General features: G+C 44.1%; 1 protein-coding gene across 6 annotated transcripts in view; it reads right to left on the reverse strand.

The window, feature by feature from the left end:
• Positions 1-20972, reverse strand: part of clcn3 (chloride channel 3) — a 43165-nt gene that overhangs the window by 945 nt on the left and 21248 nt on the right. For 3 of the 6 annotated variants that reach the window (XM_040045143.1, XM_040045147.1, XM_040045144.1), the window contains 15 exons: positions 17070-17230; positions 16200-16299; positions 14862-15049; positions 14377-14499; positions 13718-13924; positions 13504-13584; positions 13154-13406; positions 12582-12868; positions 12305-12491; positions 11637-12035; positions 11333-11549; positions 9408-9483; positions 1046-4071; positions 628-840; positions 453-545 (listed from right to left, as the gene is read on the reverse strand). In XM_040045143.1, the coding sequence (XP_039901077.1) occupies positions 3883-4071; positions 9408-9483; positions 11333-11549; positions 11637-12035; positions 12305-12491; positions 12582-12868; positions 13154-13406; positions 13504-13584; positions 13718-13924; positions 14377-14499; positions 14862-15049; positions 16200-16299; positions 17070-17230 (2468 nt within the window). In that variant the 3' untranslated portion in view covers positions 453-545; positions 628-840; positions 1046-3882. Of the gene's footprint in view, positions 1-452; positions 546-627; positions 841-1045; positions 4072-6986; positions 7025-9407; positions 9484-11332; positions 11550-11636; positions 12036-12304; positions 12492-12581; positions 12869-13153; positions 13407-13503; positions 13585-13717; positions 13925-14376; positions 14500-14861; positions 15050-16199; positions 16300-17069; positions 17231-18633; positions 19197-20972 lie in introns of those variants that run through there. The other 3 variants (XM_040045146.1, XM_040045148.1, XM_040045145.1) reach the window with 2 other exon arrangements.

Below are 20972 nucleotides of genomic sequence, written 5' to 3' on the forward strand. Positions count from 1 at the left end.
TGGAAACCTATTAGCTGTTTGTTCTGTCCTGCCACACACACACACACACAGTGTCAACGTGTCCTTGGAGGAAAGTGGGGTAAGATGAGCCAGTGGGTAAGTAGATCCACCCTAAATTTAGGTGGCATTTCCTGTTTCAACTGGCTCTGGAGGAAGAACCTGATAAAGTGGATAACATTCTTTTTTAAACAAGATTTTCTTTACATCATCAGTTTCATATCAAATTCTGCTTTTATCTTAGATTATATACAGTAAAGTTATACCACAGCTGCCAGATGTGCCACATCTGTGTCAACAATATGGCAAATTATGGCTGTGGAGCAACATGAGAACAGAGAGTGAGTGCGTGCCTATCCATGCTAATGTTTCTAAGTGCCCGAATAAACAACGTACAAAGCAGGGTGGAGAGTATTTGCACAGCATTTGACTACAAACAACAATGAAATCCTTACAGCGTTTACAGTAAGTGATAGCTCGGCCTGCAGGTTCTTCCTCTGGCAAAGACCACAAGATTGCAACCACAACTCCAAAGAAAACCTGATGACCTGAAATACAAAGCAGCCATTACATGAAAGGAAAAGAGACAGCAAATCAAGAGTTACACTCACTGGACAGTTTATTAGGTACCTTCATGGTCCATGTTGGCATGACAGCATCGCACATCTATGATTTGAATCTCCTCTTCCTCCGCATCTCAAAGCTGCTCTATCACACTGAGATCTGGAGACTGTGGAGGTTGTTTGACTTCAGTGAACTCATTGTCATGTTCAAGAAACCAGTTTGATCTGAGCTTTCTGACATGGTGTGTTGTCCTGCTCGAAGCAGCCATCAGATGGTGCACTGTGGTCATAAAGGGATTGACATGACTGGCATTAATACTCAGGCAGGCTGTGGTTTTTAAATGATGCCCAGTTAGTACCGAGGGGCTCAAAGTTTGCCAAGAAAATATCCCCAACACCATTATACCACCACCCAGCCTGAACTGGTGATACAAGGCAGGATGGAGCCACGCTTTCATGCAGTTGACACCAACTTCTAATCCTACCTTCTGAAAGTTCCAGAGACTCATCAGACCAGACGCCGTCTATTGTTGTCCAATTTTGGTGAACCTGTGAACTCAGTTTCTTGATCTTAGCTGACAGCAGTGGCAGCTGGTGTGGTCTCCTGCTGCTGAAGCCCATCTGCTTCAAGATTCAACATTCAGAGATGCTCTTCTGCATCGTCTACTATGGTAACAATAGTTATTTGAGTTACTGCTGCCTGCCTTCAGCTTGAAGCAGTCTGGCCAAAATGAAATCCTCCAGAAAACTGCTGCTCACTGGATATTTTCCCCGATGTGGGGAAAATCCCAGCAGTTTCTGTAACAATTAGACCAGTGTCAGCTTAAACTTCAGTAGGTCGTCTTGATCACGTCCACATGAATAAATGTGTTGAGCTGCTGCCATGTGATTGGCTGATTAGATTTACAAGCAGTTGATCAGGTGTACCTAATGAAGGTAAAAGCTTTCCTTTGGACCTGGTAACCTGTCGGCCAACAGGTGATGGGTTTGTATTTTATAGAGCACCTTTTTCTTTTTTGTAAGAATGAGTTTCTATTTTAATGAAAAGGGTAAATAAACTTTGTCTTCGTGGAAACTATAAAGTTTGCTGAAAAGTCTGTCTGATTCTAAAATCGAGGACTTTTGTGAGCTTCATGACAGCTAACAAGTGGAGCTGACAGCCTGACAACAAGCAAAACCTGCCGAGAACAAATCACACATCAGTCCACGTGTGCAACTTGAATCTTTTTTTTTTTTTTAATTTAAAACAAATTTTAATCTTTACAGGTTTTATTTTTAATATACAATCAAACAATTGTTGTAATCATACATGAAATTTATTATAGTAATGCACAACTCTATCCAGACTACCCATAAATAAAAAAAAGAAACAAAAAAAAAGAAAAAGAAAAAGAAAAAACATCGAGATCAGTATGAAACACAACGTTAGGCAACACCACAGGTAACAAAGACGATCCTGTCACACCACAGCAGGACAGTCACTGCAATGCAAAGACGGACACAGGAACACACACACCTCACTTCATTTCCCTTCATCGAGTGATGACGTTTGATTAAAAAAAAAAAAAAAAAAAAAAGAGGGAGCAGAGAGATCGGGGTGTGAAAAGCCTAAAGAAAAAACAAAACAAAAAAAAAAAAAACTTGTGCCAGGCACTTGGCAGACGTGGGGAGAAAAGAAAGAAACCTGGTGTGATTGAAAGCGACAGACAGTTGCAGCCAGATGTTCTGCAGTTTTATTCTCTACAACCTTGAAAACAATGCAGGGCAAAAAGCAAGCTTCATCCGAGGCGTTAGTGACATGTTAGACCCAACAAACACGCGTGGATTTAAGGTGGCGGCAGCTTTGGATCAGAGTACAAACTCTATATAAAAATCTCTCAAACTCCAACAACTGTAGTGCAGATAAAGTTGAATGTTTTTTTAATTACCGTCTGCTGGCTTCATCTTCTAAAACGTGACAATTTACAGCTTCACAGCCTCTGAATGTTGGGACGAAGCACGTTTAATAAAAACACTGAGAATCTGTGGATCAAAGCATCGATCACGGAGTGCTGATCAGTTGATCTCTCTTTCTGTCAGTCTTTGTTGTGTAAATGAGTTTGGAGTGTTAAACACCACCTGTGGGGGCTCAGACGATCAACTTTTACATATTCTATAACTATAAAAGGTGGGCTGAAGGTACGTGAGTCATGTTACTGATGAAGTTACTGATCACTTAAAGCAGACTTTGGAAATGATTGGAGAGCAATAATCTAAAGGTCACATGGGGAGAAACAAACTGCGATTCCACAAAACTCAACCTTTTTCCTTTTTCCCTTCCTTTTCTCTCTCTCTCACACACACACTTTCTGTCACACACACACACACACAGCACAAACTGGCTCAGAAATGGACGCACAGAGATCTTCACTTCTTCCCTCCTCACTGGGAACATGTTTGTTCTTGAAATACAGTACCGTCCTCTCTTCCTCGCACTCACACTCTCTCTCTCTCTCTCTCTCTCACTCTCTCTCACTCACACACACACACACACACACACACACACACACACACACACACACACACGTCTCATTTTCACATGACCCAGGGAAGCAGCAGCGTGCCATGATGCGATCACAAGAGGCTGCCGTGTTTTCGGGGTGAGGAGCGTAAGATCATCCCCTCACTTCCGATGATAACCTGGCTGGAATGTAGTGGTGCTAACGACACGCACACACGCGCACACAGACACACACACACTTCACAGGTAAACAAGGTAATCTTCTGCAGGACGGACAGCTCAGGTGTGCGCGGGGGTGAGGGAAGTGAGTTGTTTTTATCTTGCTTTTTGTTTTAAACTTTATTTAAACGAGAGCCTGGAGGCTTCAAGGTCCCTCATCGCGTCCCTCATCAGCGGTTCATCCTGACCTTTGACCCCAGCCAGGCGGCGTCCACCACAGAGGAGGGAGACAGTACAAGGGGGTGAGGCACGTGTAGAGTGCAAACGGGCGTAGCTGTACAGGTTTAGGGAGTCTTGTGTGTGTGTGTGTGTGTGTGTGTGTGTGTGTGTGTGTGTGTGTGTGTGTGTGTACAGCATGCATGAGTGAGGTGTCTGCGAGTGCAAAAGTGTGTGTGTAAAAAGTGCATTCCTTGTGTGTGTGCGTGCCTTCGACCCGTGACCTCATCGTGTCCTCGGCAGCCGGACGATGAGAACAAAGTCTCGTGTCATCGTCTTCTCCTCGGGTGGCCTGAAAGTCTCTGGAGGCCTCAGTCAGTCAGTCAGTGAGGTTCAGGGTCTACAGCTGAAAACTAAAAACGAACAAACAAAAACGGGGTCCGCGTGTCAGAGACTGGAGCCGTTCAGGAGGCACACCTCTTCCTCCTCCTCCTCCTCCTCCTCCTCGTTGCCCCCTCCACCCCAGCCGTCCTGGAAAGAGCGGATCAGTTGAACATGATGGACTCTGGATCCTGATTTGCCATTTGAGCCATGTGACGAAGGATATCTTTTTTTGTGATAATACCAAGAAGCCGCCTGCAGAGGGAGACAAAGAGGGACAGAAGCATGAGGAGGTGGTGGCGGCGGTGTTGGTGGTTGGCAGCTGAAGTAAAGCAGGAAACAATAAAAACATCATGTTTTTGTTGGCAAAAACAGAATCGCATGGTTTAATTTTGGCTCTGGTATGACATTAATTATATGAATCTGTGTCAGAATGAGGCCAACAAAAGCACGAGTCCCTGAGGAAGCAAAAGTCAGCAGCAGGAGGTGGAAGAGGAAAAAGGCAGGTGAGAAACAGCACCCAGCTTCCCCCGCTTCAGACCCCTGCCACGGCCGTTTGAGATTTGCTGCTGAGCAAAAGGAGGAGCTGGATCCTTCAGAGGAGACAGGAAGCAGTGAACAGGGGTAAAGTCAGAGGAGCAGAGGAAGAGGCGGTGCCCATCACAGGAGTCGGGACATTTCTATCTTTTACCTTTTCTTTTTATTCAGTCCAATTTAGAGCTTTTGCAGTAAGATCAGACAGCAAACATCACAGTGATGTGCAAAAGTCTCGAGCCAGCATCACTTCTTTATATTTTGTTTCCAAGCAGTCCGGCTTTTGTATTTTTTAAAGTGCTCTTGAGCAACAGTTCTCCAGTCTTTTTTGAAGGCCTTTCAAAGTTTTTCATTGGATGCTTTTTCACTCATTTTCAGTCCTTGTACTTGACCATTTTCACAGGAATGCTTTGTTCGTCGGGCTGCGTAACACTGGTTCATCCTTTGAGCCTTTTAATGCTTTGATATTTTACAGGTTCATGATGTGCCTGTCACAAAAACACATCAACTGTTCCTGTTCTTTAAACCTGCGAGAAATATTTCTAATGTTTGACATTTTTCAAAGTGCTTTCTGTAACATCATTTTCATAATACGAAGCCCTGAATGTCTGACAGGTGACAGAGTCCCCGTTGGTAACCAGGCGACAGTGTCACATTAAAGGGCCGTTCACACAGGAAGTGACTCACTTTAAAGCATCATTGGTTGCTAGTGGAGAGTCCAAGCTCCAGTTGCCAAGGTAACCCTCTAATCTGTTTACCACTCTGTCATATATCAATCAGCAGTGCACTTCACCCTCATTTCTAGTCGATCGCCTCAAAGATTAACTCTCGACAGACCCGCTTTGTGTCGCCAGCGGTTATATCGCTCGCATGAAGTCAGTCATCATGGGTCTGTGGAGGTGAACAACATTCTGACTCGAATTTCATTAAAAATGTAATCATGTTTATTTCAGATTGCTAAAAAAAACTTAATGGTGAAGGGTTTGAACTGTGTAGAGCTAGAAAGTCTACATCGCCCAGTCGTTGTACAGAAAAACGTTCAAAGTCTGTTTTTTAGTGTGAAATTCCACATTTTAGGATTTATTTTCCCTTCCAGGTTGCATTTCTGATTTCTCTTTTCCTGAAAGTTTCCACAAAACACAGGTGACTTCAAGTTGTGATAAATTACAGCTCATTTCATAATCATGTTTCAATAGCGATTTCTGACTCCTGTGATGAATCCACCTCGCAGCACTACGGAGCACTTTCTCTCTGTATGACACTGTAAAGGATTTAGTCAGTCAGCTGAGGCCATTAAGGACTAACACGACAGCTTTTTAAACATCGGCGATGCTCCTGCTGACTGCAGTGAGGTCAGGTGAAGAGGAGAAACAGCTGAGAGCAGTGAGAAGAAGAAGCAGTGAGCTATGTGACTCCTACAGAGCTCAAATCATGTAGAGCTGGGTCCAAAGAGCTCAGTGTGCTTTGTGTTAATGCAGTCAGGTGACCACAAGGAGTTCATGCGTTTATGATTAATCGTGATCTTCAGCTGCGTTTTGACCCTAGAAGGCAAATAATTGAAAGCGAACCCAGGTCTGAGTGGGTGGAGCTGAGGTACCTGTGGAGGGCGGAGGTGTGAAGCAGCAGTCACACAGATCAGACCTGGGTTCCCCCGCCGGCCGATCAGACCGGCAGCAGAGGCTCGGGAAGCCAGGTGCAGATCAGAGTGGGTCAGGTGAAGAGTGACCACAATGTTTCCAGTTAAACCAGCAGTGACCTGCCTCAGCTAATTTCAGGTAAAAATCTGGGCCAGGAAGTGAGCGCAGCACCACCTGCACTAACATTACAACACATTAATAATAAAGCAGCCTGTAACTGTGCTGTACACCTGACTCTTCTCTGCATGCACAGCAAGGTCATAAATCTGTGCTGCAGACCGTCATTATTCCTCTGGTGCTGATGCACGAGTGTGCGAGCTGCAGTTTACGTGTGCAGCCATGTTAGCTGATAAACGAGCCCTCCATCCTTTCGTCCACACTCGGACGTTTCTAACGTCTGATACGATGGCACCAAAAATACTGAAGCTTCAAAATCTGGAAACAGAAGCAGATGGGTGGTGTCACAGTAGCTGATGTAGCCATGTTGCTTATTACAGATTATTATATCAACTGGAGCTTGTGCAAATGATGTTTTTTGTGTGTTTCTAATGACAACATACACAATTTACTTATAATTTACTTTGAAAGTTTCTATTTTCCTTCCTATTGCTTCTCATAATCGTGCTTTTTTAACATTTACTCCAGAGTATATTCTAACACCTTCTCCACGTCTGCTGTGGGCCCACACGCAGAAGGCGGGACACTGCTGGCTCAGAGGAAACATCGGCAGGTTAAAGAACAGGATTAGTAATCACTTCATAAAAGGTCTCATGTGATCATCGCACGCTAGCTACATAAGCTACAGCACTACTGGCACCAATCAACACAACATCGTCACTCCACCACGCGCACTACCACTACAGGATGAGGGGGATTATAGGAATGAGTCGCATCACTACAGATTGCCCCCCTCCCTCCCTCCTACTAACACCCCCCCTTCAATCTTTAAAAGGACTAAAGCAACGGTGGTCCGCTTTCCCAAGGCGGCTAACTACTCGCCCAGTCGTTGCACAGGTGACGGCTCACATGTCGTTGATCTGTGGAGCCCCAGGGGCGGTTGTGGTTGAGAGGGGAGGGGTTTAAAATAAAAATAAAAAAAGGGGGGGAGGGAAAAAGCAGTCGTTAATGAAAACAGAAAACTTTGGGTGGCTGAACTTGAAATGACTTCTGTTGTGAGGGGGAGATGGGAAACACACAACAGGCTTCACGGTTACACGACTGCACACATGCTGAGTGTCTCTGATCACACAGTCAGCCAGGAACACAACAGGGTGCTGTGAGTGAACGGGGCTAGCACGAAACAGCTACTGTGTGTACAAATCCAGGTCGATGGGATGAACTCTGCTCTGTGGGAATCTACTGAGCCCCTTTCAGACACCGTCAGCAGCACTCGTCACACGTCTGCTAAACTACCGTTTATTTTTAAAAACCAGGAAGTCACTGTTTCAGTTAATATCAGTCAATTCATGTTAAACGTCTTTTACTCAATAGTGTTGAAAATCTCAAGCCGTGTGAAACAAAATGTCCATGAAAAGCAAAAGAGTGCGTCTGAATCTGGATTAGTGACGGAGAACTGTGCATAAAATCCAGAGTTTTACAGCGACTACAACGTGCCATCATTGTTCATCACACACAATCACTAGCTGAGCCTGCTTTATAGCCTGAAGTATCTCAGTTATCAGCCACAGTGTTAGTTTATGACTCACTTCTGTTTGCTTACACACTCCATGCAAACTGCAGCTTTTAAGTGGTGCGTGTGCATTAACGCACTTTATGGATGCAAACAGTTTTAGGGAGGGCGATGCTCGTTATCTTTACTATCAATTAATACTTAATGGACACCGTTTTTTTAGACCGATATTAAAACGTGTAACAGAGTTTGTTTACTCTGATGCAGCTGCTCAGGTGCGCTCAGAGGCTCTGGTGGTTTCCCCACTAATGTGTTTGAAGTTGAAGGTTTTGAGTGTAAGAGGCATATCTGATCAAATCAAGGCCCTGATCATGCTACAACCTGGCTCGATGAATATCTTCAGGTTCTCAGTAAAGTCCGGCTGCATTTTGATTTATGTCCCAAACTAAACACACAGTTAAGTCAAAGGACAGCAAAAAGGAAGTTCAGGCACTAAATGTAAGAGAGGCAGCTTTATCCACCTGCCACGAGGCTCTGTTTGACTCCAAAAAGCAAAAACACAAAGCCACAGAAAGAGAAGAGAGTCATTTAACTGTAAATAGCCATGCAGCTGAAACACACTGTGCTTCTCCTTGAGACAAATATCAAAGTAATGGAGTTGAAAGCAAAGATAAGCTTTGTTTTCATGTGCAGCTGGTTTTATGCCACAAAGCTGGGCTGTACGGCGCAGAAAAACTACATGATGACAGATTCTTTACTTTTCAACTGAAGCTTCCTCCATCATCAAAAATCAGTCATTTTTTCCCTTTTACATCATGATACTGTCTAGTTTTATTAAATGCTTCGCACTACCAGAAGCTACTGTTGTCATGAGTTTGAGGTGTTTATGTGCTGGACTAAACCAGAGTTATGACGGTTTTGTGTTTTCTGATTAGTTTCAGCGTCGACTTCAGTTTAGTTTGTTCTGTTGTGTTTTAGTTTAGTTGCCGTTAGTCATAACGCTCAGTTTTAATTTTATGAGTGATTAAAATACTGAAGTTTAACTGTCAGCGGTAAGATTCAGCATTTTCCTTTGTTTTTTTAAGTAAAATTAATAATATTAGTTCATTCTTTGTGTTTTTTGCTGCTTTTAAACTACTTTTAGTTTTTATTAACAATATTATTAACAATAACCTTGAACTAAGCATTTTAACGGTTATTATACTTTTTCCTTGAGGACCAAATGACAAGTTTGATGAAGGCTGTGTTGTTTGTATTACAGGACGTCAATAAACTCTGTTGTCCAGTTTCTCAGACATGAGAAGCTGCCATGCCTGAGCAGCTGAGCCTTTGTCTGGCCCTTCGTGTGACTCCCACTGCGTCCAACACGAGTCACAGTAAGCGCTGAAGCTCGTGTCTGAAAGGGGCTCTGAACTGATGTGGGTGACAGTTCCCATCGAGGTCCAACATTACAGGACCAGCCTAATGCTTCTCTACGCGATGTCTCCGAAACTGCTACAGCTACCATGAAGATGGAGGTCAGACTAGTCTGTCTACGCATGTTTGTCTATGACTTCATTAGAGGTAAATCCACAACAAACAAACCCAGGAGCAGAAAAGTGCTTGAAGTAAGGAAGAGGGCAGGAAGTCTGGATGTTTTAGCCGGGAACTGCCATCAGCTTTTCACACTACACTTCATGCATCCCCCCCCTCCCCTCCCCTAAGAGGCAGAGCCTAAGAGACAGGTGCAAAAAAAAAAAAAAAAAAAAGTGGGGGAACAGATCACGTGTGAAAGGGGCGGGGCTAGTCACCAGGGGCGGCGTGTGCTGCTTGAGCTCCTCCAGATGCTCTAATATATTCTTCTTAGTGATGATGCCCAACACAATCCTGAAACACACACCTGTTACTCAGCAGACTGCCCAAAACAACAACAACAGACAGACACAGAGAGAACACACAGCAGCAGTACACAATAAACACAACAAAAAATACAACTCAAAACTAACAAAACTAAACAAGCAAATACAACTAAAGTTATAAATGAATTCAAAGTGTAACGATAAAAGAATAACGGTTTAATTACTTATAATATGACTGATTCTTCTGTCAACAAATCCCATGAAGAGATCAACACGCGATACTGTTTTACACTCATCTGCCACTTTATTAGGTACACCTGTTAGACTGCTCGTGGCACTGCCATCCTGGATGTGCAGCAGACAGATGTGCAGCAACTGTGTGAACTTCTCATGTCAACATGGACGAAAATCTCGGTAATGTTTTAAACACCTTGTTGAAGAATTGAAGCAGCTGTGAAGACAAACCTGGGTCACACCCAGTACTAGCCAGGTGTACCTAATAAAGTGTACAGTGTCTTTTGTAAGGTGTAAAAAAGATTACGTTACAGCAGAGTATCAGACAGGTGCATTAAATGACTTTAGGTTTATCCAACGCGAATGTAAGAATCATTAAGAACCAACATTTATTAGCAGCTAATAATAATCCAACCAATGAACCTAATCCCTCTAATCTCTGTAGGATTGCTCAGTGTTTTATAAGTACTTGTTTTTCAATCATTGTGTAACGTTGTTCTTCTTCATATGTATAAAGGAGGCCTTGTTCCTTCCTTACTGTTACAGGAGTGAGTGTTCATATTTAACATTTTAAATTATGAGATAAGTGTGTGACTCTGAGCCACAAACTCAGCATTCGGACTGCTCTATGTGCTCAGTTCTTTCTGTGTTTTGCTCTGTATGACATCACTGTCTATCACTAAAACAGTCATCTCAGGAACTCTGAGCAAATCTCCTGCTGTTCAAACCTTCTGCTTAGGAGGGGCAGCCAATGAGAAGGAAGCTGGCTAAAGCAGCTGCCTATATTCAGGTGGATGAAGACCCAGTATCAGGTAAATACAGATCATTCTGAACTATTAATCAAGCAAAGCTACTCTAACTAAGCCCAATAACAATAGAAGGAAAGATCGTAATAAATTTACATCTTTAAATCATCCTGAACCTCCTTCATGACTGACAGTTTAGGTCTTTTCATGAGATTTGTTGACAACAACAAAAATATGAAAAATAAAAAAAACTAGTGTCATTATTTAAGAAAGAAATAAAAGGTTAATCCTAAAAAAGGTAAATGAAACAAACACTGCTGCACAGTTCCTCTCCAGTGATCATCACAGCAAATTAACACGGTCTGTCTCGTAGTTTCAACATCGCACATCTGCAAAGACCCAAACAGACCGGATCTCCTGCAGGCGTCTCCACACGTGGACGAGACTTTACTTTTAAATTAGTTTCACTGAAGGTTTCTCGCGGAGGTAAAACCTTTAACGTTCCTCCTCAGATTCAGACCACACATCAGCTCCTCTTACTGTCTATACTCCCACTGCGTGACACCTGTTATGTGTTTGTGGTTAGTTTCCGTCAGCAGCTCAGCCTCTCCTGTAAAGGAGACCGTCACTGCTCACCAGGAGGATAAAAGGAGGTGCAGCACAGCGATTAGGCCAGGCCATGCAGATTACAGCATAAATCCAGGGATCCCAGAGCTCATGCAACACCAGACAGTGTGTGTGTGTGTGTGTGTGTGTGTGTGTGTGTGTGTGTGTGTGTGTGTGTGTGTGTGTGTGTGTGTGTGTGTGTGTTAAGCAATCACTACATCAGAAACAACGATGTGAGACGGATCCACCTTCAGCTCCTACAGCACCTCCTTCCTTCCGAGACACACTTACCCGTTGTGAGTAACCAGGCACTGGCGCAGACCCAGCTTCCTGAAAATGTCCACCACGATCTCCATGGGGGTGTGGTCAGTGACGGTGAAGGGGCTCATGTCCAGGATGGAGCGAAGCTTGAGGGGTCGAGGGCTGTCGGCAGGCAGCGTGGGTGCATGCTGGGTGAAGTACACCCTTGAGTTCAGCACGATGCCCTCCTGTTTGCGGCGTGCGTTCTCTGTAGAGATATGAAAAGCATTCACTTTACACCATCTTTAAACTCCAGAAGGTCACGGGGGTTCAGGTGTTGTCTCTCCAGTCTTACCTATAGCGATTGTGATGTCTCTGCGCAGAGCGAAGCCCACTAGCCTCTGGGACTCCTTAGACACGATCACAGGGAAACCATTATAACTGGTTTCATTGATAATGCCCTGCAGCTCCTCCACAGTCAGGTCGTCCTGCGTGAGCACTGCCAACGGCGGGTCGTTGCGTCGGGGCCTCATCACCTCCCGGGCCAGCGTGGTGTGCGTGAACTCCTCCTTTGAATCCAGGAAGGGGTATCCGTTCAGTCGGATGTGGGCCTCGTAGATTCCCTCTCGACCGAATGCATCGCCCACCCATTTGCTGGTCATCACGGCGGCCATGAGGGGGACGATGTACTCCAGCCCGCCGGTCAGCTCGAACACGATGATGACGAGGGAGACAGTCATACGAGTCACTCCACCTACAGAGGGAGGAAGGCGTGACAGTAACACGCATTAAACTACGACTCCAACTAAAAAAAAGTGTTTATTTCTGTAACAGATGAGGCAAAGCTACACATCCCTGATCACATGTTACTCACAGTGAGTAACGTGTTCTGACACAGCCAGTTATTGCAATAGCAGCAGGATATCTCATATATGCTCATCACCCGCCCCTCGGTGCTGAAACGTGAAGGCTTTGGCACAAACTGGTGGCAAAGCTTAACAATCCCATTAAGTGCTGACTCACCCAGGCACGCTGCAGCTCCCACCATAGCGTAGAGCCCTGGAGTGATGCAGTCAGCTCCGACTTCGCACCACTCTTTGAACAGGAACCAGTCGTGGTGATAATATGCAAGCTGCTCCATGGCAATGCCAACAATCCGCCCCGCGATCGCCCCGATGGCCATGCTGGGGATGAACAAACCTGACGGTACCTAACGATGAGAAAGGAACATGTTGCAGTGCTGATGAAGACTCGCAGGGCAAAACATCTGCTTCATTATTAAGGAAAAAAAATCTCTCACCTTGAGTCCAAATGTGAATATAGTCATGATGATTTTAAAGATGAGCGCCAGGCACAGCTGCCACATGGCCGAGTAGACGCCGGGCCCCGCCGGCTGGTCATCAGAGAAGGCTTTGGTGCCGTTCATCTGGCTGCGGTACTGACAGAGCTGCGAAGACTCCAGCGGACCGCAGTCGGTGAACAGCTCCTTTATCAGCTCGCTGGTGTTCTTGCGCGTGTAAGGGTTTGGGAAAGCAACCACTGCAGTGATGGCCGCCACCAGGATCACCTCCAACACCGGGTACCTGCCTGCAGAGCGAGACAGAGGTTTGTGTGAAACGCCTCAAATGCAGATTAAACACTGTTGCTCTGCTTCATGGAAAGATGCTTTTATACATTTGATTTTAAGAAAAGAGGATTTTAAAATTCAGACATGGCACTGTGGAGTCACTAAAATCATAAAAAGCACATGAGAGGAGAGTATCGACTGATAGAAACAGTCTTTATTCCATTTCACTTTTTTCCACCATTAAGCTCTCAATAAACCTCCTTGCAAGTTTTAAATGGTGAGGTCACAACGAGGTCACATCATACCGAAACGTGTCGACTTGCGCCGCCGGCACCAGGCGATGTTGGCTTTGATGAAGAAGGCGCCCCAGAGGCCCCCGAACACTCCCAGCAGGATGAACGGGAGGAGCTCAAATAGGTACCATGGCGTGTGGTACTCCACGTAGAACAGCACCAGGCGGCTGTTCCCAAACGGGTTAATGGAGCGAAGCACGAAGGCCGCCACCAGGGCCGCAAAGAATGAGCGCCACAACGTCTTTAGAGGGAAATAGTAGCTCACCTGAAGGAGAGAGGAGAGCACTGGTGGATTAATACTGTTGCTGTTACCATCACATTAAAACAACACCACATAGTAACTTGTTTAAGTGCTGATGCACCTCCTCTAAGCTGAAGAGGACTCCCCCGATTGGTGCTCCAAAAGCAACAGACACCCCGGCAGCTGACGCGGCAGAGAGAACCTGAGAGCACAAAACAAACACACCTCAGCACCAGCGCCGGGCTCGTTCACACAGGCACAAACTACTAAAAACACTCGTACGTATTAAACATTTATTACTCGTGCTACAGGGACCTGGACTTTTTTGCTCTCACCTCTCGTTTCTTGGCCTCGTTCTTGCTGTACTTGGGGAAGAGGTAGGAGAAGATGTTCCCACAGCAGCAGGCCACGTGGACCAGGGGGCCCTCTTTCCCCAGGCTCAGGCCCGACGCCACTGCCAACACCAGAGTGATGGTTTTGATCATCAAGGTCCACTTGCCCAGATAGCCCCGGATGATGAACCCACTCAGGATGGTCTTGATCTATGGGAGAGGCAGGAGTGAGGAAAGCCAGGTGCTCAGGATCAGACACGTAAACACATGAAAGTTAAAATGAAATAATGACATAAATTCACTGGGTTGTTAGTTGAGCTGCATCTCTGCTTTCAGGTCATGCTTTTGTGTTTCCATGGCAACAAAGAGCCCCCCCCCCTCTTTTTTTCTTAGCAGTAAAATATTTCACATCGCCCAGCTGAATTAATAATTTTTAAGTGCTTCAGTACATTAAAAGATCCTGAAACCCATCAGACTCTTTCACAGAGTCACTGGGAGACAAATCGATCAGAAAATGCATGCAAGGATCCCCCAGCGAACAGTCGAACAACATTTCCCATTTAAGAGTTCAAGGATTTCCTTCATGCACATCAATGTATCACCAGAATGAATGAAGAAAGTTTCAGCTGTACCAGGACTTACAAAAGCAATGTTTTCCTCACCTCTGGGATCCCTGAGCCGCAGGCGTACGGCGCAAACACCTTAACCAGACAAACTGCCAGGAAGGCGAAGGACAGAGCCCAGTAGATGTACATGAAATAGTTCATGATGTACGAGCCGGGGCCCTGCAGAGAGGGGCGGATGAAGAGGGAGGGAAAAGTTAAAGAGTGGAAGAAAAACGTCCAAACCTTCAAAAAAAAAAATAAAAATAAAAAAAACTTGTGTGGACGCCTGAGACTACGTCTGCCCTTATGTGTCAGTGTCACTGCAGTCAGCTCATGAGAAAAGGTGCAAAGCTTTTGCAAACTGTCTACTTTTTAATTGAAATTTTTTTTAATGAATTTGAACAACAAGGGTTTTATTTTTGCGTCGTTGCTTAGAAGCCGTAGCCTCTTGGTCTCACTGCAGTGACGAATACGTACTGCAGAAAATGTCTGGTTTTAAATCGGCAGCATGCTCTCCCTTTCATGTGCCCGTGTTCCTCTACCTCAGCCTGCCCCAGTATTAGCTCAGCCCAGCTCTTCCACTGAGGACACTTGTCCCTCTCAGCGAAGGTGGTCTCATTGGACGTCCAGCAGCACTGCTCGTGGTTGAACCACAAGGCGCTCAGACACACGCCCTCCTTCAGGTCGTTCATCCAATCAGCAGCAATGTCAATCAGGCCAGCCAAAGCACCTGGCGGGAGGAGGGAACCAGGAAAGGAAAGGAAATAAAAGGGCAAAGAAGTGAAGGCAGGGACGAGTGGGAAAGGTGAAGAACAGAAAAACAGAGAGAGAGATGAGTTCCTAACTACACTACCAGGCTTACTACCTGACAAAGATGTTTTCAGGTGATTTAACAATAATTCTGAGAAACATCCTCACTGAATATGAACCTAAACGCACACTAGAAAACTCTGCAGCAAATCTTCACATTAGACGATCTTCAGCTCTCAATGCATAAATATTACAGCACAAAAATATCAGTGTCTGACTTAAACAGCAAAGCTTCTTTCGGCTGCTCCTTTATTCACAAACCTTGCCACAGTGGAAAGATTCACATGTTTGATCTGACAGATGTTTAATGCCTGATACCTGGATATCCTGATACTGGGATCTGGGTCTCCTCCTGTTCTCTAACCAGTGACCTTTGGCATGTAAGGGGACTGTGTGGCTGACATTTTCATATCAGATGGATCTTTGTAAACATCACAGGCTCGCTGACCTTCACGTGACTGAGTGCAGCCACATTTCTAGATTTCTACATATTATTACCATCATTTTATCCGCCTACTTCTCCCACAACCTGTCAGTTTTTTGGGGAGAGTGGGGAAAAGGCCTGTTGGTGTGATAAAGACAATGGAAAGTGGTATCTGTAAGTTTATCAGTAATAATTATCCGATTTCAAAAGGCTGTATTTTATGAAGTAATGGACATTTTAGGCCCTAAAACAGCTCAGTCACCCCAGTTTTAAATCTATATAATGTGATATCACAGTGCAGAGCTTCTTTTACACAAAGAGCCCAACAGGCATACTCATTTCACTCATTTCTCCCCTCTGTAGCCTGGACCTTTTTATAACTACTCCACTTTGACTAGCTCAGCTAGAAAAAGATTTTCTGTTATTTAGTGGCCATAAAACACACACGGCGAGGATTTCATGGCTCTGAGATGTGTCACGTGGGGCTCTGCAGGAAGAACAGTGTGTTTATAAGAGGTGGGTGAGCGAAAGCACAAGACAGTGAACAAGAGAAAGACTGAGTGTGAGCTGCCTGAGGCAAAGCATGTGAGAGTCACCGGCAGGGCAGATAAGAGCTGTGTGCACTTTAGTACCACATGTGTGTTACCTGATGCCAAGCCAGTGAGCGTCACCACCAGCCAGCCGGACCAAGCGTCGTACAGGCTCTTGGTGAACTCCCATGCAGACTCCTTTTTCTTACTATTGATCTGTATCAACACACACAAAAGACTCAATAACAAGCATCGATGGCTAAAAATAAAACTATTAGATCAACTTACAGTGAGATTAATGCAAGTGAGGGAAAGGTTAACAATACCTCATCAGCCTTTTACAGCTGAGGGGTAAAAACAGTGACCTTCAGTGACAATACACCACCTCTACAGCCATGATTTCCACTGTTGCCTCAATATAACAGTCAGCTGAGGGGCGGAGAACACCGGGTATGCAAATAACATTCAGATTGTCCTGCAGCGTCCTGCAGTAAAACACTTGGATAAAAGTGTTGGCAGACCCGAAATGTGCTCATGACCAACTGAAGGGCCGTAAAATCTCCCACACACTTAGCCCATGAATGCTAGTGGTGGATAAGAAACTGATCTCTTAATTTATAATTTGGAAACTGTGGTCGAGTTTGTATAAATGAAAAACATTATAAGATGGGATCATTTTTGTTGGAAAAGTGTTGTTTACCCTCTCTGTTAAGCCATCAGAGCAGTAGGTGCTGATCCTACCTGACATTTCTTTCTTTTATGTAACCCAAACAAACTGTTTATACAACAGGAAGTGCATAACACAGTGGTGTGAAACGTATCTTTTTTTCTTTCTTTAAATTAAGTAGGGTTGTTTGTGGCCCGTGAAGAAGAATATTTTCTTTGCAAAATATTAAAAATATTTTTCTGTCTCTGGGTCAGCTTCGGTCTCTGTTCGAAGCTGAAAAGTGGCTGGTTTGTAGCTGGTTTGGCGTCGGGGTCCTCACCTTCCGGTGTCTCTCGCGGTCCTTGCACTTCTCACGGACCCAGTCGATGGTGTGAAAGTCATCGTAGGTCCCAACACCAGGGATGGGCTCCTCTAGGAAGTCCAGCAGGTGGGTGGAGCTGCTGGGAGCCCCGCCCCCGTTCGACATGGCGTAGTTAGATCCTGAAGAAAAAACAACAAGCACAAGTTCACGGTCCAATTTTTTAAAAGAAGACTATTGACATTTAAAACATATTTGAAAGAGTAAAAAACAAGAAATATGATTTTTTCCCCACAATGTATGAAACCAGAAGGCTGTGTGAGCAGGCTTACAGTGTTACACCATACATCAGTCTGATGACTTTTCAAACGATACATTTTGGCAGTTTATACTTCTGATTCTTACATATAATCCTTGAAAAAAAGAAAGAAAGAGATCCATCACAGTGCTGCCTCGGCTGCATTAGAGTTACACCTCCTCCATAATCGAGCCCCATCACAAGCACTGCAGAGATCACCGCACGTCCATCACTGAGATTTAATGAGACTGCTGGAAACACTGCAGCCCATCACCTCATGTGGAACAAAACCCATAACTAATCATAACAGCTTACCTCTACAAACTAGATGTAACCATTAAAGGCCATTACATTTTAAATATATTTATGTATGTTTAGGTTTGCTTTGAGGGTAAAAGCTATTTTGAATTCTGCTTCACTGGTCCACAGGCTGCAGGACCATGTGACTCCCTTCAGGCCAAATAACCACTTCTATCTTGTAAGTAATGACTTGAACATGACTTGGATTATTATCAGGAAAAATTCATTAATGATAAGCGAAACAGCAGCAAACATTGTTAGCTGAATACTATATGAATACCCATATAGTATTCAGAGATGGGCTGATCCTCTCATTCTGTGCAATGACTTTGCTCATTATGCTGGGACGAGACGCCGGCAGTCACTGGTTAGGTCTGACCTGCTCTGGCAGGACGGACATGCTCAGTATGAACACAGAACAAAACATACTGAGTCATCTGCACACAGACGCACACACATCAGGGCGAGTTGAGGGGCCGATTCTCTGCGTCTTATCTGAGAAGCATCACAGGCTTTACACGGCTGACATTTCTCTTTGCTGCCTGAGGCGGCGGCGTGATGAGAAACGATCTCTGATGTACAACAGCGACCTGTGGGAGACTTTAAAATCCCTCCACAACATCCGTATAATGCAGCAGGTTTCCTTAAGAGCGCCATTTAGTTTGTTTAACTTGGGACAAAGCCTGTTTGAGAAATCAGAGAAAAGTCCATCCTCTGACATTTGAAACTGTCAGCAAATCGAGCCCGAGCCTCCTCCTTCAGATAACACAAGTATTCATCTGAAAACAAAGACTGAACTGTGCGCAACAATAAGATTAAATGACACAACAACAAGGCCTGCAAATCCAACAAGTATAGCTCATTTCTCCTGTGTGGGGACAGTCAACAATATGAGATTAATGAACAAATACGAACATGGGTGTAATTACTGCGTGTGTTAAAACCAACACCACCAAAGCAGACAGTAAGATGGCTCACAAGTCCTACCTGACCCAGCTGATAATGACGGAGACAAAAGATCCAATGTTTGTATTTTACTGTCTTTAACAGGTGAGCAGCTAAACCAGGACATCTTCATAAACAAGGCTTTCAGATATTTTACTGGGACATCTAAGCAAAAAGGCTTTTTCAGATCTTCATGCTGAGCTCGTTTAATACTGTGGTGCTCTCCGAGCTTCAAGATGAACACGCGGAAATACAAGATAGTCATCTACAGAAAGTTACTCACAGGAAGTAACAAGGCTGCATGTGAGTGCAATGACACTTTCTAATATTTAGACAACTTTAAAAGACTATTTTATAAACAAACCTCACAAGTTCTGAATAGGAAACTAGAGCAGGGTCAGCACACTGTGATGAACTACTAGTAGAGCTACACTCTACTAGTACTCTACTACTAGTAGCTCAGCTTTTGCACAGTCTTCTTTTTTTACTCAAGTCCAATAAAGAACAGAATGAGCTCCCTAAAGGATTAAAAACATGGATAGATTTTCATATTTATATCTCATGACACACACACACACACACCCGTTCAGCTATCTCTCTTTTATTGACATAATGCTTTCCCTAGCCCCTTACCCTAACCATTACAAATGAATGCCTAACCCTAACCATAACCTAATTGTAACCCTGACACTAAAACCCCATTTTGAGCCTCAAAAATGCCTTCAAAAATGTGAGGACCAGGTTGTGTGTCCTCACAAGTGACTGCTGATTCTCACAAGTATATTAGAATGCAGATAGCTCACAAAGATAGCTAGACAGGAACACACACACACACACACACAAGCCAATTCCAAGAAGCCATACTTGTCAGTATTAATTAGATGCACAGTCACCCTGACTGAAATAAAAGTGCTGCAAACATGGAAGGATAAAAAAAAATCCCTGCAGTTCCTCTTCTGGCCACTTGAGGCCATTTCCAAAAACGAGCCAATCATGCCATGACAGCACTGTTTTTGCGCACAGTCCCTGAGACAAAGAGTAAAACTAAACTAAATAACTGTGTCAGAAGTTTACAACACAAATTATAATTGTTTTATTTAAGTATTTAGTAAGATATGCAAATATAATATCAGATAAATTTACCTTCAATAAAAAGAAACAGCCTACAGTAGAAACAGCATTTCATTATATGGTACCCACACACAGAGAGAAGTATAAATACAGTATAAGTGCCAAACCAGTCAAAACATACAACGGGGTAACTCTCATGACCTTCAGTACAGGAAACACATCAATTCCAGGCACCACAACAAAACTCCTCTTTACATTTTTAATATCTTGAGAAACTAAGAATGAACAGGGCTTATCACACAACGGTTTGTTCATCACTGTGACCTTAAGTGGTTGGGATCATTAAAACAGATCATGAAACACATCCTCGTGCTTTCCTCTGCATTCCTACACAGCCACATCATTAACTACTACTGCAGTGGGGTAACGTCAAAATCTTTCTGAGACATTAGTCCAGAGTAAAGCCCGATTCCCACAGACCTGAACAGGGCCGTAACAGAGATTCTGAAAGAGCTGCTTATTAGCTCATGTCGCTCCCTTTGAGGTTTGACAGGATGTAGGAGGAGAAGAAGCAGGGATGAAATGCTCCTGATTAGACGCTGCCTATCCTGTCCAGTGAACAGTAAGGAGTAGTGACTGTGTAAGACACTACTGCAGCTGCTGTGGAGTCAGCAGCAATAAGGAGAAGCATTACAGAGATTGTATCCGTCTCCATTTTGATTTCAGAGTGACGGTTACAGTGCGGGGATGGATTGGCTGAGTGATGGGGCGATGACTCAGTGCACAACACAAGCCTCATATGTTTGCTTTGGACAGGTCAATAAACTAGGTGCACCTATAAGGGCTCAACAAATAACAAAGGTAGAAATAAACCTTCTGTTTATGTATCGAGTTTCCTTTGACTAATCAAGGTTACATCTGCATAGTAACTACAAAAGAGTGACAAAAATCCTTCCATAATTTCGGTGGTTTTAGTTTATTGAGAACAAATTTCAATTACTTACTTTGTTTCGACACCACAAGTTGGACATCCTGTTGCTATAACAACCTCTGCTGACAGGGCTCTGCAGCATGTGCTGTTTAGCTGACATTAAATATATCAAGACAACATATTCAAATTTAAAACTCAGATTCGTAAAGGATCAAGCTCTGGAAAAAGGCCTTTACAGTTTGCAGTTTTTATTTAATGAAATGAAATGATGTCAGTTTAAGTATAATCCTAAGTTTATCTTCACCTGCCTCTTGCATCCTCAGTTGTATGTGTGGCAGAGAGGAAAACACACAGTGCATCACCAATGGACCGGCCAGAG

Source organism: Simochromis diagramma, unplaced genomic scaffold (assembly GCF_900408965.1).
Source record: "Simochromis diagramma unplaced genomic scaffold, fSimDia1.1 OVJJ01000590.1, whole genome shotgun sequence".
Taxonomy (NCBI): domain Eukaryota; kingdom Metazoa; phylum Chordata; class Actinopteri; order Cichliformes; family Cichlidae; genus Simochromis; species Simochromis diagramma.